This window comes from Molothrus ater, chromosome 2, assembly GCF_012460135.2.
Source record: "Molothrus ater isolate BHLD 08-10-18 breed brown headed cowbird chromosome 2, BPBGC_Mater_1.1, whole genome shotgun sequence".
NCBI lineage: Eukaryota > Metazoa > Chordata > Aves > Passeriformes > Icteridae > Molothrus > Molothrus ater.
In genome coordinates, this window is record NC_050479.2 from 100,084,886 (window position 1) to 100,097,819 (window position 12,934).

Here is a 12,934-nt window from a genome sequence, read left to right on the forward strand (position 1 = left end):
CTAGCTGCCTGTGGATACATAACCTTTCTGAATGCTTGCTTGTGATGGAAACTGTTTGTTGTGTTTTGCAGGTACTTCTGAACTTTCAGCTTCATCCCGCTGTCTCCTTGCCTCGGATTTCTCTCCCATTTTCTTATGAGACTTGCTTTTTCTCAAATGCAATTTTTCTCTTTCTCGTCTCTCTTTTGCACCTTCAGGTTGCTAAAAGACAGCGAAAAAATAGCAGGGAATTACAAGAGATTCCTTCAAGAACAACAACAACAAAAGTGCTCATTATTTTATTTCACTAAGTAACAAAATGTTCCAGTAACTTCCTCATCAAGATCAGCTTTACCATGATGGGCTCAAATTCAAGGCCCCAGCCAGTCACCCTAAAGCTCAGCAAGAAGCAACACACACGCTTTGATTTTACTCTGTATTTGATAGGAGGGTCACAGGCTCAGTGGACTTGAAGAGGAGAGCAGACAGGAGGGAGAAAGAGAGGAGCTCTGAGATTTCAGCCCAGACTCCATGTTTCTATCCTTTCATGTGATCCATCTTTACATCCCTGAAGACTTCTCAGTGCTGGCTGTAAAGACCCCACTGAAAAAAAGGTCTGAAGGGTTCTCAAAGACACATTTATATGAGAAAAGCAATACCCAGGGAAGGAGATGAATTACCTTTCCCAAAGTGTTCACCTGTCTGATGATGGTGGTTTGAATTGCACCCACAGAGCTCTGAATGCAAAAAAAATGCTCCATTTGAAGACACAGGTTTAAGCCCAAATTTCCTTTCAGATCTCTGATCTATTTCTCAGTTCTTTGAGATTCACAAGTCCTTCACATCTCCCAAACTACAACTGTGATCGAGGGAATGGCAACAACTTGATCTTCTAGAAAAACAGATTAAAATACAGCTCAACACATCCCACTGCTGATTACAGAGGGGCACTGGAATCCCTGCTTTTAACTGGAACTGAAGCCATAATTAATACATTGTGCTCACGATACCTAATCATACATCAACTACACTACTACACTACTACTCATAGACTTTCTAGCCACAGGCATTTTTGAGAAGTTATAAATGATAAACCAGACAACCACTGGTGAATGCTGGCACGTGTGGCAATGTAAATTTCCAAATGAAAGCAATTCAGTAGTTCCTGAAGAGGAAAAAGAAGATTAGGGAATGAGCTTGAAATTTTGACTATGGAGTAACAGTGCTGTCATCATCATAATTCTGCATATCCTTAGACAATTGGTCATGCAAGGACTATAATTATGGGACTGATCATGTAATTATGCTGTCTATTTAAAAGAAATTTTTTCCCCCTCTTTTGCTGTGTAAAGAGAGTTGAAAATTACTTTTCCATACAAATCGTCAATGTCGAGAACCTGGAACAAAAAAAAGGATACTTCCTTCTGTGGCTATTTGATGCTAATGTCAGAGTTATTCAAGCACAGCTTTTTGAATAGAGTGACAATTTGATGGGGTTTTCCTGATACTTAAAAGTGAGTTAGGATTTATTACCCTTTCTTTCATTGCATGATACAGCAGATACTATGCATCATAATAAAAATATATTAAAGTCTAGATAAAAATTGGCAATTGGCTATTTCATCAACACACACCAGACAAAATGCTCATGGCTCTGGACAGAATGATGGGGACAAGGATGAAATGGGCAGAGAATCCCCTGCATGCCCTTTCAGTCTTCTGCTACTTATAGCAATAGCTGCTGCTGCAGCTGTGTGGTGACACTGCAGAAAGCAGACGGATGGGGTCCTGAGGGGTAAATGAGAAGCCTCTCAAACACTGCAGTGTCTGGCAGTGTTACAGACAGCTTCACATAGGTTAAGTCAGGTCAGCAGCTGTGAAAAAGTGAGCTGGGTCTTGCAGCAGAAGTGAAGCAAACCTGGGTTTGTATTGTCATGTTTTGTGGCCACAGCCATAGAAACCTCTGAAAACATTGCCACGTGAGCCAGTGTGGTGTTTCATTTTGAGGATAAACATTCCCAAATAAGCCTGGACACTAACACCTCATCAAGAATCCTCACACCAATGATACAACTTTAACCTGGTTTGTGCTACTTGTAGTAATTTGAGACCATATAATATGAGAAATTCCAGTTGGAGTTTATTTCTGCACTTCCCCCAGCAAGTCACAGCAATTATACAAAAGATGAAGGTGACTTGGTTGGTTGGGCTTTTTTTCTTCTGTAGTGATCTTATTACCTACCAAAGAAACTGAGCGTTTGCTTTTGAGATGCAATTGCTTTTCAAAGGATTCTGCAAATTCCTGAATGGAGTTTGATCTTGTCTCTGGACATGAGCTGTCTGCTGAAGGTGTTCTGCTTGCCTTCCTGTGGCAGTGACATTTGACATCTTGGTCTTCTTGAAATTCCTTGGAGCCCCTGAGGTGACCTGAAGATGAGCCTTTGGCAGAAGCATGAAGTCGTGTTGTATGGAGAGAGGAAAGCTTGGCCTGAAAACAAAAGGTCTTTGTTGTCTATTGAATAGCAAAGCAGAAGACACAAGGCAGATTTTTTTCTGCCACAGACACTCTTCCAAACAGTGGTGCAAAGTAAAGGACCCTCCCCAGAATTCTGTATCTTTCTTTTTAAGTGTAGGAGAATCACACTGCCAAGAACTTGCTTTCTGGAAGCAGCAGGGGTAGAATTCCCTATTATTCCTGGGTTTGAGGATATAAGTTTTGGCACACAATGAACATTTCAAATGTAAAGTGTGCTGGGTCCTCTTAGTGTTCACTGATACGAAAAGGAACTGGGACTCTTCATAGCCTCAAAAACTCAGGCCTTGCACCTGGCTGCAGTTTCTAGGCAGGACTCTCAAAAAGTATTACCCAGCCTTTTGTGGCCAGATGAGTCAGGTAAGAGGTTTGACCCACAAGTGCTCCAGGTCTTATCAGCTGTTTGAGTTCAGAGTGTGACAGCAGACATTTCTCATCCACTTCTGTCAAGGTCTACATGCAGAAAAACTGCTTTATTGCCCAGCTTTGAATTTGCTGCGTGTTTTTTGGGCACATTTGCCTTGAACTAATGAAGAAGCACTTTCAGGGTACTGAGGGACACATCGCTACCAAAGAAGTAGTAGGAAACAGACTTCTACAATTCTATTTGCAGGACTGAAGTCAGAATGAGTAGATGGTTGTTTAGTTTTTGTGTGATTAATTTTCCTAGGTCTGGCATGAAGATAAAAGCTATTGATCTGCATCAGCTGTGTTTAATTGAATGTCTGCGAAGGAGATTAAACTGATACAGAACTGCTGTGTCCTGTGCAGTCATGAGTTGGTGGTTTTAGAAGGGGACAGATGTAGAAGAGAGGCATGAGAAGGACACCACAGCTGGGGATATCCCAAACCTTGTTGGTGATTTTCAGGACGAGTAGCTGAACACAGGTAAGATGCAGATGGTGAAAGAAAGAGAGATGGGAGGTACTGAAAATTATACCCCTGCAGGTGTCAGATTAAAGCATTCCAGGCACCCAGCTGCTGGCATGCATTTTTGAATGCATCTTTGTTTTGGCATCTTTGGAATTTTGAAGAAATTATAAGGAATTTCTTCACAGAAAGTATGCCTAGACATTGGAAGACAGCCCAGGGAGGTGGTGGAGTCACTGTCCCTGGAGGTGTTCAAGGAAGGACAGGACATGGCACTCACAGCCATGGTCTAGTTGACATGGTGATGGATTGGTCAAAGGTCAGAGCTGATGATCTCAGGGGTCTTTTCCAACCTAACTGATTCTGGGACTCTCTGTTTTGTACAAGCCTGGTGAGCTACTAAGTAACCCTTCTGCTGGCTTTAAGGGAGCTGTGATTGTTTATAACAAAGGAAGGTTTATCCCACCAGTTCTGCAATGCTTTCTAAGAAAATCCAGAAGAAAACCCTACATTCAGTACAAGGTTTGTGGTGTGTGTATTGGTTGTTTTGTTATTTTAACAAACAGGGGAAAACTAAACCAACTGGGTATAGTGTTCACAGTAATCTACAAACCTTGGACTGCAAGGGACCTGAAATATGTCCTGCACACCACTTCATTCACTCTGAAGTTGTGTGCAGGACATATTCCTGCTACTATAAATGTATTGGCACAACAGGGACCAATGCAGCCTTTCTCTGAATAGAGAGGCTGTGCATTCATATGGCTGTGGCTACATCACATTAGACAGGCTTGATGAGAACTGCTGAAAATAATAAATCTTGCACCTGACAGAAGTACCTAATATTTGAAGAGTGTTTGCAAAATCCATGGTATTAGTTCCATTTTTTTTTTCAGGCATAAGCTTACTATGTCCAGTATTATGGACTGTCTCTGAGAGTAGTGTTAATGATTTCTGCTGTATTATTTTTACTTTGGTTTCAAACCAGTCAATGCAGCTGCAAGTTCTGTAAGGTCATATTGTATTGTTACTTTAGAAAGCATCAAAGCAATCGCATTGTGCTCGAGGGACAGGAGCACTCATGCCATGCCAGGCTCAACAAGCTAAATGTCTTCTCTGACATTTTAATGGCATCAACATATATTCTTTCCTGGAAATAAAAATTGTTTCACAGTAAAAATCACTAGTATCTGTTCCTAGAGGGTTTGGGAAAAAAACCCAAACCAAACACAGGAGGACAGCTGAAATGGGGGATTGTATTCTATCAATCTTGTTTTGCAAAGACTGTAAATATTTTCTTTTACTAAGACATTACTTTTTAGTTTCCTTTCACAGATAGAATTACAGTTAAGCCCTTAACAAATGACTGCAGTTTACCTACTGATATAGCAGCAATGGTCCAGAAAAGGGACAAGCTTTCCTGTGAAATGCCCATCTGCCTCAGTGGGCTAAGGGTAAAGATACACCAACAGGTCTATGCAATCATATTGCTGTGACTGTGCTTTCTCTCACAGTGCCTGTGCATGATACATTAAATTCTCCACTATCAAAATGGGGATTTTTTGCCAGTGCTGGGAAAGCCAGAAGCACCAAGGGATCTCAGGGATTGTTTCTTATTCCCATTAGTACTCCTTTTTTCTGTGTTGGGTAAAGGCAACTCATGTTCAGTGTATCTATTTACAAAACAGCTAATCTTCTGCTAATTGCCAATCTCAAACACACAAAAGGTACACAAACAAAAATACTTCACACAACAAAAATTGTTGTCAGTATAATTTGTCTTATCTCTTTCTCAGTTTCTGCTGTAGACAAGTTAATTGTTTACATCTTTTGGGCTTGATCTGAGAGCTTGCACAGCTGTCAGTAAGAACATTAATCTTCAGTGTGTCAGCACAAGTGTTCATTGTTTGCTAGAGTTTATACAATGACCCCAGTATTTTACGGATATTCTGGAACATCTGACATTCAGATGCTCTCCCATGGCTTCATTTTCTTCCAAGAAGCTTACAGACAAGCATATATTTCTTAAAAATGTTTTGGTCTGGCCTTCAATTGGTCTATAATAACAATTTTGTGGTAGATGTTCAGTTTAAGTTTAGTTTAAATTAAATGTCAGTAACTTCAGCAGCAGTCATTTGTTCTGCTGCCACTCCTAGCAATTTTCTCCTGTGAGCAACAATGTCTATTTGAAGGTGGATTCATGTATAGGGCTGTAAACTTCTTATCAGTTCTCCTTTGTCTCCAATCTTTTCCTTACAACAAAATGTCTGGGAGGTAAGACGTGTTCTGAACCTAAATGATGTAGGGTAACTAGAATGTGACAAGGAAAGTCATAGCTGGAGGCTTCAAAAAAGGTATCACAGTTAATTTGTCTAAAGTTTGCCAGGGGAACAAGTTAAATAAAGGAGATGGAAACAGCTGACTTAATTATCCCCAGGCAGTTTTTGCAATCAGTGTTGGCCCACAGCAACACACAGAGCTCTGAGCTTTCCAGGACAGTGGAGTTACATGTTGTTTTAGCCTGACAGATTGGAGTTACCAATGTTTTAGTCTGACTTGCAAGTGACGCAGTGTAGGATGAATATAATTTTGTGTTCCCCTCTGCAAAGTGTGAATGACAATAGCAAAAGCATTTTGCAAAGCTCATCTCAGTGAGGTATACAAAGATACTGGGAAAAAAAATAATGAAAACTGTTGTTAGTTTGGGAGTTATTCTTCAAAGCTTTATCCATACTTAGGATGGGGGCTGTATCACGCTAGGATGCCACAGGAGTTTATTTTTTGTCTTTGAGGTGGAAGCAGTGGCTCAGATGTCTCAGTATAGCACAGGAAAAACTACAAAGACCAACACAGCAGTTTGGAGCTGAAAGCGATTTTCCAGCAGAACCACCTTTTGTGCTCCCCTGAGAGCACTTTACTATGCAGCATCAAAAGGCTGATGGTGCTGAAGCAGTTCCCATGGGCAGGACTGCTCTGCTGCCAGTGCCCTGAATAAAGCTTTGGATATGAGACCAAGTGAGCTGGCAGTGCTCTTTTGGCAGTACCATTGCACCTGCACAAGGGGCTTTTCCCAACAGCTGTGCCAGAACTTGCTGACTTGATTTTAGACAGTGGAGTTATCTCAATTTTCAATGTTGAGATAGAAGAAAGGGTACACTGTGACCTGCTGTGGAGGTATTAGCTTTCAGAAGAGATGCACTCTAAGCTCAGTTATTATTCCTCCTGATAATTAGCACTGTTCTGATAAAATGAAGACAATATTTAAATAACAGTACCAGTGTTTTGAATCTTACAACAGTTATAATTTGCAATAATGAATCTTACAATAGTTATAATTTGGAGTAACCATGCAAAAAACACACATCCAGATGCAATAGCTCTCAAGTTACTACTCTGAACAAGGAGATGCTCTTACAGGAGGTATTTACAAGGCATCAGTAGTGCCCATTTGTTTAACTTCTGGCTTTGGTTGGACAAACACATATGACTGCTCTTTACTACCAATTACTCAAATTCCAAATCAAGAGAACATTTCAAAATGTCTCCACAAATTATAAAATCCCCAGCCAAATGTTCCTGTCTTATTCCTCCAGTCAACATCTGGCACTGAGAAATAAAGCAGTTAAAATTTACATCTTCTATATGAAACTAGTGGAGAAAGACAAATTTGTGTAAAGCATTAATGTAAAGGTCAGATATAATTAAGTATACACAACATCTTTAGCTTGTTAAATAGTAACATCAAAAAATCATAGTTTTTCTGTCAGCTAACTAATCTAAATTCTATGTATGGATTCAGGAATGCAAGTATAGTAAAGTATTTGAATAGCTATTAGCTAACTCTTTAAATAGCTTCTGAACAAACAGAATATAAGGGCATGCTAATGCAAACACAAATACAAGATGTGTTCAGCACCTTGCTGAATGGAAAGAGGTTTGAAGTGCATTCTTACACTCCAGTTTCTCTTGAGGCCTAAAGAAATCACATATGCATGGATCTCTGAGTGAAAAAAGTAAAATACAGTAAAATTAATTAACCTCCTTCCCCTCCCATTAATAAATGTTATGTATTCAGCATTTTGATGGAATACAGCAGCAAAGCTCTAGCTCAGAGTCTGTCTTGCAATCTGTGGCTGAGGTGAAATATAAGAGTAAATAACAAATGTGGCTGATCAGACCAGAAGTTATGAATGAAGGTTATCTCTCCAGCCTGCCCATGAATTCAAAGAGGGAGGAAGTGGTTTTGGACTCGTTGGTTTTTCTTAGCCAATTTTTTTTTGGAAATGAAAAATCCCACAGCTTAGAACCTGACAGCTGCAGAGGAGAAGAACTTGAAAGGTGGAAACATAGAATGGCACAAAAAAAAAAGTTTGGGAAAGATTAACTACTCCTCTCCAATATTTTAGCATTTGCTTCATTGCAGCCATAATGATCTAAGAATATAAGTAAAAAATAGTTTGCAAGGAAACATTGTATCTTTGTTAAGACAACTGATGTAGTTGGAAAAAAAGGAGACAGGTTTGGACCGCCTAAATGTTCTTTTAAAAGTTGAAATGAAAGCAACAATCTTTGAATAAAGAGAAGACTATGTACAGTTTTCAGTTTAACCTAATTTTGATCCTCACTTAGATAGTTGTGAGTGGCCTTCTGCACATGAACCTTCCCCTTTCCCAACTGTTTTAAGAATAAAGAATGTACTTCTACCTTAAAATCTTACTTCACAGTTTAGTAAGCTTTTTAAGTGTTGTATCATTGTTTTCAGAGTAAAGGGTGAAACTTCCTGGAGTCACTATAGTTGCATAATTAGGTCAAAATCCTTTTAATACAGATGGAATTACACAGTTTTTCACATGAGAACTGACTTGTTACAGGCAGTCTTTATGTATGCAGGTGCAAAATGTTTTGATGTCTACCAGGTTGTGCTGAGCTGCCAGAACAACACTGTAATACATAGTTAGGCAGCTATTACACACTTCTTACATTTCTGGGCCTATCACTTTTCCTGGAGTTTGCCAGTTTTCTGTATTCCAAGACCACAAAGGCTTGACCCTGTCAGACAGCTAAGCTCAAAAAGCAACTAGCAGCTGCCAGCAGGAACTGAATTTACTTGGCAAGGTGTCCCATACTCCTCATACATCCCTGGGGCCGTTCCTCTGGGGATGGAACTCACATTTATACATACACCACGTGTACGCACAGAGAAAGCTGCACCCAGCTCTTACCGGTAGGGATGCTCTCCTCTCACTCCAGAGTTGTGGCTGACGTTTCTTGTGGCCTCTGCCTTCTTTCTCCTCATCGATCAAGTTGTGGCCCCAGAAGCTGCTCATCCATTTTGCAAAGAAAATATCATCATCCTCATCATATTCCATGCACAGATGCTCCAAACTTGGGTGAGGGGGGGGTCTCCCAGCCAGACAAGGCAAAGCCAGACAAAGGTCAAATTCCACCACCAAGCCAGTAGCTTCACACTGTTCTGCCAACAAAGGAAGCAGACACACAGTTCCAACCACTCTTCCTGCACTGCCTTCCCAAACCTGTCCCACTGCAGCCCCAGGCACTGTCTAAACATAAAGTTAGCCCTTTCTCATCTCTTTTCAACTAGGTTTCCTTTAACCTTTCCATTGCAGCAGTGTCCAATATGACACTGCCGCAGGGGGTGGGTGGCAGGGCTGGAGCTGCTGCCTGTGCTGCTGCTGAGTGCCCCAGCTGTCAATACCAATGCAGAATTGCCCACAGTTACATGCCTGTGGGGGCAGGCCCAAAGTAGGCTTGTGATTTTTGAGAAGCAGAATTGACATATTGATGTTGGTCAGAAACTGGCACAGCTGCTTGCAGAGACCTGGCTGGCTCTGTGGGAGGGAGCACAAATAGCCCACTCTTCCCATGCTGCTCTCTCTCTCTCCTGACTTCTGGTGCCTCTGCTCTTCCTTCAGTACTTCAGAAACATCATCTGCCTACGTAGAAACCCTTCCTAAAAGCAACTGCTCATTCATTTTTGGGTTATACAGACAGTGCAATCTTGCAGATGCTGCTTTTCACCTGAGTAATTTCATCTGCCATATCAGGGGTATGGGAGGCCCTGCCTCACTTCAAGCATTCAGGGTAAAAATGTGCTGGTTCTTCCTCACCAGCCCTGGGTGTAAACCATGCAGGCCTTGCCTCTTCCACACAACAGAACAGGGCCAGGGAATGACTTCTGGCCCTCAGACCGGTGTCTAAACTGAACACATGTACCCTACGTGGTGTCTGTGCTGAGGGTCTCCTCCAGGCTCTGTACTGCAATTACTGCACTGTGGCTGTAATACTTTGTTGTCATTTTTGTGTCTCCTGTATTTCAAAATCTCTGCGATAACACAAAAACTGTAGTGGCTCACAAAACTGTTGTCTGCATGGTATGAAACTGGAAGATGTTTTACATGCTTTGGGGCCTGGCAGGAGGACAATGAGGGCTCTGAGGCTGTAGAGACTGTTGGAATGGTGCTGGAAGGCTGCATGGGAGGAAGAACCCAAATTGAACTTCTTACTTGTTGCCACGTTTCTCTTCACAGAGAAAAGCAAGGCACAATTCTTCCCAAGAATATTTCCGGGTTTCACATTCTCTGAACCTCAGAGAAAGAAAAAACAATTCTTATCTCATTTACCGCTCCTGTGTTGTTCACAAGTGGAATGCTTTGTGGAAGATTGCTTACCTGAAGGGAATAGGTAATTGGATTCTGGTGTGAGTGTTTTGATTCATTGACCAATTGAATCCAGTGTGCGTGTGTCAGGACTGTTGGTGGAGATGGAGTGCAGTTGAGCGCTTGGCAGATTCAGTTTAGATGTAATATAATATAATGTAATATAATACAGAATAACATAGTACAATAGAGTATTTATTTAGCCTTCTGATAAGATGGAATCCTCCTCATCATTTCTTCCTGCTATGGGGGTCATCTTGTTACTATACTTACTGGAAGCAAACCCTGGTGTGTGCTGGTGTTCTTCTGGTGCCCAGGCATTGCTGTGGAGATGCTGGTTGGTCTTGGCCACAAATATGCTAAAAAGCTTGCTGGTATTTTGGCATTACAGAGAATCAGTGGTCCAGCATTAAACCTTTTTCCTCAACCTGTTTAGAACTACAGATGTGGCTACAAAATTTGTTTTATTCATGGGGCTGTAGGTGTGAGATGTAAGTACAGTGTGGGACTGTTCATTCCCAACAATACAGGTGAAGGGCCATGGATGTCTGTGTGCCCAATTTTACCTTGTCCAGGGCAGGAAAGAGTGTGATCAGCAGAGTGACCTGAGTACATGGGTGTGCAGATGGCATTGCCTCAGACGTTCTGTATGAGAGCCTGGGGACACAACCATGCCTGCAGCAGCCTGGACAGGAGCAAGAGGGATACCTGGAAAACAGTACAGTAAGGAGGCACCTGAAGCAATGAAAAGGATGTGTAGGCTGATTTTCTAGGTGGGGAAGGGCCTTCCTGGCCATATTCAAGCAGCCTGAATTTGACTTGCATCCTGGAGGCCACTCATCTGTACAGGCAAGGCACATCTGAAGGCCTGCAGGAAGCACCATGTGGGTGGAATTGAGCCTGTCCCAGCAGGAAGCTATTGACCTGTTGGATACATATTTTCTATTGTGAGGTGACAGGGAGAACAGGGAGAAGGGTTGTCCCACAGCTTTGTCCAAATATGCTTACATAAACAGTAATAATCCATCAGTTAAAGGACATTTCTCAAGTTGTTTACTACCAGGCACACAGATACACTAACTCAGAGTGCAGCAGGGCAAATTTTAGTTGGGATCCTGAGGTATTTTATTTGCAATCTTACTGTTGTTTTTATTTGTAGCCCTTTTTTCTTCTGTGCAATATATCTTCTCACATTTCCCTCCTACCTACAATGAAATTTTTGATGAGATGACTGAGGCTGATTGTAAAAATGTATCAAAAACGACTCCTCTTCATCTTCAGCTGAATGCTCCATGGAAATAAGGGGAGACAGGAACATAAGCTTCCTCTGCCTACAGGTAAGGATTTTAACTAGTCATAGACACACACGTGAACAAAATTCCAGTATTACATATTAAATTATTTTTATGACAGATTCAATTAATAACTGTGAAGAAACCAGGAAGATTTAATTTATAACAAGGATTGCTCCAAAACTCTTAAGTACAAAGTCCTAGAAAGTTTGAATCAGCCACATTAGCTGAAACTTCACAGAATTAGAGAATCAACCAGGCAAGGTTGGAAGAGGCCACAGTGGATCATCAGGTCCAACACCCGCTCAAGCAGGGTCATCCCAGAGCACAGGATTGTATCCAGACAGGTCTGGAATATCTCTAGTGTGAACATGCGTATTTTATGATTGGCTTTTTGCAAGTATTAAAATTAATATGTGTTAGAAAGTTTTGCTGTATTAATTTTCTTAAGTAGTGTGTTAAATATAGTTTTAGGTTATAACATAATGTTAAAATAGAAACTACACTATGTATGATACTTTTTTAAAGAAAGGATTTGCACCTTTAGCAGCCACAGGGCACCTAAATCTTTCAGAGAAAAAGAATTTATTCTCTCTTATCAGAAGAAAAGAACTTCTTCCCGCCTTGCTCAGCCAGGACGATGGCATTAGGATTAAGAGAAAGAAGTTGACACTGACCAGACACAATCGTTAGTTTGAATGGAATTTATGCATCATGTATGAGGTGTATGAATACACAACAGGTTATTGTTTTTAAGGGTTAATCCTCTGTTATGGGTGTCCTTTTTCAAGCTTATGTTGCTCAGAAAAAGGTACCCGGACTGTCCGTAACTCTTTGTTTCTATTGTCTCGTATTGTCCTCAATCTCAATTGTTCAAATTTTTATTACACTAATTATATTACTACTTTTATAACCATTTTATTACTATTAAACTTTTAAAATTTTAAAAACAAGTGATTGGTGTTTTTCACATCTAGTGAGGGGAGACTCCACAACCTCTCTGGACAACCTGTTCCAGTGCTTCTGCATAGTAAAAATTTCTTCCTCATGTTCACATGGAACTTCTGTGCATCAGTTTCTGCCCATTGCTTCTTGTCCCATTGCTTGGCACCACCGAGAAGAGCCTGGATCCATCTTCTTGGTATCCCCTCTTCAGGTACTTGTGCCATTGATAAGGGCCCCTCTCAGCCGTCTCTCCTCAAGGCTGAACAGGCCCAGCTCCCTCAGCCTTTCCTCTTCCCCTTAATCACCTTCGCTGCCCCCTCCCGAACCCGCTCCAGGAGCTGCACGTCTCTCTGGTACTGAGGAGCCCAGAACTGGACACTTCTCGTGTGAGCGGCTCAGACCTCCATCGGCACGGATCTCTCCGGCCCCGAGGCCATTCCAGCGCTGTTGCCCGGGGCGCGCCCCCGAGCCCGGCGCGGCCCGGCCCCGCCCGGGCTCCCTCACAGGGCTGCGGGTGCCCCTCCGCGCCGGCAGGGGGTGCTGCGGGCGGGCGGAAGCGGCGGCGCTCCCGCGCCCTCCCGGCGCGCCCCGCGTGTCCGCTGACCCTCCCTCTCCTCCTCCTCCTCCTCCCGGGCGTC

The 12,934-nt window shown here is 42.0% G+C and overlaps 1 protein-coding gene across 1 annotated transcript; it reads right to left on the reverse strand.

The window, feature by feature from the left end:
• Nucleotides 1-8,760, reverse strand: LNP1 (leukemia NUP98 fusion partner 1). The gene is made up of 3 exons (XM_036391018.1): nt 8,605-8,760; nt 2,222-2,467; nt 1-201 (listed from the first exon to the last, which is right to left on the reverse strand). Exons 1-3 carry the CDS (start codon nt 8,749-8,751, stop codon nt 1-3), a joined length of 594 nt encoding a protein of 197 aa, XP_036246911.1. The 5' UTR covers nt 8,752-8,760.
• Nucleotides 8,761-12,934: the final 4,174 nt, after the last annotated feature.